This window comes from Alnus glutinosa, chromosome 6, assembly GCF_958979055.1.
Source record: "Alnus glutinosa chromosome 6, dhAlnGlut1.1, whole genome shotgun sequence".
NCBI classification, from domain to species: domain Eukaryota; kingdom Viridiplantae; phylum Streptophyta; class Magnoliopsida; order Fagales; family Betulaceae; genus Alnus; species Alnus glutinosa.
In genome coordinates this window covers 30,374,576-30,379,585 of record NC_084891.1, presented here as the reverse complement: position 1 = coordinate 30,379,585, position 5,010 = coordinate 30,374,576, and the positions used below count along the sequence as shown (strand labels likewise).

At 38.8% G+C, this 5,010-nt stretch overlaps 1 protein-coding gene across 2 annotated transcripts; it reads left to right on the top strand.

Moving 5' to 3' along the window:
- Positions 1 to 426: 426 nt before the first annotated feature.
- LOC133871959 (uncharacterized protein At1g76660) lies at positions 427 to 4,493 on the top strand. Of its 2 annotated transcripts, none has more exons than XM_062309439.1 (3): positions 427 to 1,015; positions 1,690 to 2,881; positions 3,719 to 4,493. In XM_062309439.1, exons 1-3 carry the CDS (start codon positions 977 to 979, stop codon positions 3,931 to 3,933), a joined length of 1,446 nt encoding a protein of 481 aa, XP_062165423.1. In that variant the 5' UTR covers positions 427 to 976; the 3' UTR covers positions 3,934 to 4,493. The 2 variants fall into 2 exon arrangements, with proteins under 2 accessions (XP_062165423.1, XP_062165424.1); XM_062309440.1 differs by lacking the exon at positions 427 to 1,015 and adding an exon at positions 1,179 to 1,399.
- The last annotated feature ends 517 nt before the right edge of the window (positions 4,494 to 5,010 follow it).

Sequence of the window (5,010 nt, the reverse complement as noted above, 5' to 3'; positions counted from 1 at the left end):
AGGGTCTTTTAAATGGGCTAGCTGTGTGTAAAGTAACGGGCTGAGTTGAACTCTTTATCAGTTCATAAGCTGTCCGAATTTACGTAAAATTCGGACATGTTCATCCCTTCTAATTCATTTTCAGTATAATAAGTAAGCATTAGTACGGAGTAGGGATAGGGTGTGTGAATAATTAAGGGTAAGTGAAATGTGAATCGGGCAGGAAAAAACTGTTAAAAGGAGCATCATCGGCTTTCCATCTTTCAGCTATCATCCGGTCGGTCCCACTCAAGGCCTTACCCGACCAGGACCAGCCCACCACCACCTCCTTAAAAGCTCTAACTTTAATGTAATGCCATCTCTTCTCTTTCCTATTTTCTCTTCTTGCTGCTCAATGCTCATACTTTTTAGTTTTTTCCCACACCGTCAAAATCGAAACATATATAACAAAATTATTATTGAGATAAATGTAAAAATTTTAAGAAAATAAAAAAGAAAATTGCCAGTCTCTCTCTCTCTCTCTCCAACACTCGCACACAACACGCTGGGGTCATTTTCTTTTTCGCCTCTCTCCCATCTCCATCACTTGAATCTTTTTCGCTTTTGTCTTTCCTTGTCCTGTAATTAGGAGTATTAAATATTTTTTATTTACACTCTTTTTCTTTTTCTTTTTGTTACTGGTACTATCATTTAATCTATATAAATATATTTTGATCCGTCTTTCTCTCCCTCTTTTCTTTCTCTTTCTCTTTCTTGAGAGCAAAATCTAAATGGTGTCAGCTTCTGGTTAAGGAATGTGAGAATGGTTTTTGGGTGTTGGTTACTGGACCCGAACTAAACTAACAATCAAACCACTATTAACTATTTAAGAGAAGAAGAAGAAGAAGAAGAAGAAGAAGAAGAAGAAGAAGATTACTCACTCACTCACTGGCTCACTGCTGTATATATATATTTATATATATAATAATAATAATAATAGTAATAATAATAATAATATATGGGTTCCGAGCAGAACAGATTCCCTCAGCAGGAACGGGTAACGCCTCTCTCTTCATTTCTCTTTGATTTTGCTTCTTTTTTCTTTCTTTTGCTAGTGTCGGATCCTTTGGGGGGTTGGATTTGGCGTCAGATCTGGGTTGCTTGGAATTGTGTTTGGGTTTTTACATTTCTCATTTTCGTTTGGTTTTTCAGAGTGGCCATCAGATCTGATGCACACTCTTCTTGGGCCCACAATCGTGCTCAAAGAGTGAAGATCAAGCCAATCCTACTCAATTTGTTATGTTTATTTACAAATTTAATTAGTTGTCGACTTCAATATTATTTTAAGCTTTCTTCGAGTTCGATCTACAAATTATACTCAGAACCTTGCATCTTCAAAAGGAACTAATACAGCTGAAAGAATTACCCATTAACAACTATGGTATTGTTTTAGATATCCTTTTCTTCTTCTGCCTTTGTTAATTGGGTTCGTTTTTTAAACTGCTAATTGTGGCATCAATTTCCCTGTTGGCTTGATGACATTTTGGCGTTTTAGCAGACATTTATGCCAATATAAAAACTATTTATTTATTTATTTTGCTGGAAAAATGGTATGAATATCTTTCTTGTGTAAGCTAAATTCATGCAGATTCACAAATTAATACACTAGGCTTTGCCAATAGGAATGCTAAATAGATTTTGATATAATGCTTAACTGTATGTAATTGACAGCGAAAGAGATGGGGAGGCTGTTTGGGTGCATTATCTTGTTTTGGGACACAGAAAGGAGGAAAGCGAATTGTTCCTGCATCTAGGATTCCTGAGGGAAATGTAGGAGCGGTCCAGACGAACGGTCCTCAAGCAGTTGGGTTGACCAATCAAGCTACTGGAATAGCTCCATCTCTTCTTGCTCCACCTTCGTCACCTGCATCCTTTACAAATTCTGCACTCCCTTCAACAGCTCAGTCACCTAGCTGTTTCTTGTCACTATCTGCAAACTCACCTGGAGGTCCTTCGTCCACTATGTTTGCCACTGGGCCATATGCCAATGAATTACAACAACTCGTTTCTCCTCCTGTTTTTTCAACCTTTACAACTGAGCCATCAACTGCTCCCCTCACTCCCCCACCAGAGTTGGCTCACCTTACTACTCCCTCGTCCCCAGATGTGCCTTTTGCTCAGTTCCTCTCATCTTCAGTGGATCTCAAAAGTACCGACAAGACCAATTACATTGCTGCAAATGATCTTCATGCTACATATTCACTTTATCCTGGAAGTCCAGCTAGTAGTCTCAGATCACCAATTTCAAGGACCTCAGCTGACTGCTTATCATCATCTTTTCCCGATCGCGAATTTACCTCACAATGGGATCCATCAATATCTCATCAAAATGGCAAGTATCCAAGGAGTGGTTCTGGCAGGCTATTTGGGCTTGATGCAACCGGTGCCTCCATGGCATCTCAAGATTCTAATTTCTTCTGCCCTGCTACTTTTGCTCAATTCTATCTGGATCATAATCCACCATTTCCTCATACTGGCGGGAGGTTAAGTGTGTCCAAGGATTCGGATGTTTACTCTTCTGGTGGAAATGGATATCAGAACAGGCAGAATAAGAGTCCCAAGCAAGATGTGGAAGAAATAGAAGCTTACAGAGCATCCTTTGGTTTCAGTGCAGATGAACTAATCACAACCACTCAATATGTAGAGATTTCTGATGTAATGGAGGACTCATTTACCATGACTCCTTTTACCTCTAATAAACCGCCCGTGGAGGAGAATACAGAACCTGCATCACTGATTGAAGGACTTAAAGCTCAGAAAATGCAGACAAACACGTTGTGTCAAAAAAGCCTTAAATCAGGATCAGATATTATTGATGGGGGTGTATGCTGCGGTGTGCCAACATTATGCAATGGTCATGAAGGTGAAGTGTCATTCCTTGATTTATAGTTACACTATTTCTCCACTGGTTGTCAAGAAATCACGGGAAACCAAAAGCAAAAGGAAATTTAAAAAAAAAAATGAAAAGAAAAAAGAAGTGAACTCTTTTACAACTACCAATTTATTAGACTTGATAAATCTTTATCATCTGATAAAGATTAATCTATCCAGATTCAAATGTTAGATTAGTTCTAGTTGATCTACATTATCTCGACAGTCACCTAAAGCAAGTTGTATAGCTTTAGGTTTCTACTTCTTTGTTGATGAAGAGAGATGAGTCAAGCCTCGGAGCTCTTGGAATTCAGTTCTATAAGCCGAGCACTTAGCCTTGAAAACCTGCCATACGGTTTAAGTAGGCAGAAACATCAAACAACTATAAACTCTATATGAGATAGATTAATCTTTATCAGATGATAAAGATTTATCTAGTCTAAGACAATTGAACCTTAATCCTGTGAAGTACCTGTTTTATGCTTTTTACCCATCTTTATTTCTCATGAGATAAACATCATCAAGTAATATTTAGCATTTTGGGGCATCTTCTCTGTAATATATACAAACTTAATCATACTACATAAACCCATATAGATTAACATTTTGGAGAAGTCGAAATTTTGAAGAGGCAACAATTAATGAACATTTTTCCTACTTTGTTTTTTTTGTTTCCTTTCCAATATTGGCTTCCCATCGTCGGGGGATATTTTTTGTTATGGAGGGACCTGGACCTTTATTGAAAATTTTATTGAGGCAATCTATGTTCTATTAGCTCTGTCTCCCTGCATACTTGCTGGCAATAATGTTCCTTTCATGCATGACTCAGATAATAAATCGTGGAGACAACCTGGCAATGTCTCTGGATCCAGTACGCCTGTTAGTGACATTCTGACTGATGAAGAGGACGTATTTTCGAAGATGGAGTTATCCAAAAGCAGCAGGAAATACCAGCTAGGTTTGTCTAGCTCTGATGCGGAAATTGACTATAGGAGAGGAAGAAGCTTAAGAGAAGGCAGAGGAGGGTTTGCATGGCATCACTAAGAATCAGTGCAAAAATAGATGGTCAGTTGTTTCCCATGTGAATTAGTTCGGAGGTTTCTTTTGTCATACACTTTTGTTTGGGGTTCTCTGTGATAGATGGAATGATCTAACCTATGATCTAACCTGCTCTCTCTCTCTCTCTCTCTCTCTCTCTCTCTCTCTGTGAGGTGTGTGACGTGATTGATCTTTCTGATTGATGAATGTATACCTACGTTCCTATTTCCTTGTACGTTATATAGGTGGTGCATCTAATTATGTGTATTTGGCGAATGCTACTCCTTTATACTACGGAACAACTATTGCAACATCAGTTTAGCTGTTGTTTAGAGTGTTTTCTGCACCATTTTCTGCCTTCTGGGGTCGTAATTGTCAAAGTCTTTTTATTCAAATAGAGATGGGAGCTTGCATGATTTGTCTGGTTGTGGATCGCCCATGGTGTCTTTATTTATCGTCATAGTCATCCTAATCATGTAATGTTTAGGTGTATAGTAACAGCTACAAACTGGTCCATTTAAATGTGTTTTCACTTTGATGAATTTGATCACCAACTTTGCAGACCATGGTCAATGTTATCCTTCCGTCAGCCTCTGTTGACAAGGCTGCTGTTGAGTGGGAAGAACGGCACCGTTTTGATGCCAACTGAAATTCTCATGTTTTCAATTTTTTTTCTTCTTTTTCGCTCTTGCTGAAAACAGAATGAGAGGATACGTGATAAAATGACCCTCCATCTGATGAGTGATGGCCCACCAGCTACGTAGCCATCCACAGACTCTCTCTCTCCCTCTCTCTCTCTCTCTCTCTCATCACCATGCACAGCCACCGGACACCATTTGCAGGTGAACAGCACCTACTCCAACTGCCTTGCTGTCTGTGGAATGTAAGAAGTTCAGTCAATTTGAATGCGAATGCAAGTAGCGATTTGATCGTCTTCCAATCTTGCTCGGAATGAAAGGCGGATCTTATCATCTTTTGAGTTTTCGAGAATGTGAAGATTTGGGATGGGGCTTTTGGGAAAAAAAAAAAAATTGTTTGCTGAATAATAATAAACCGAAAAATCTTTCGATGGCGATTGGTATT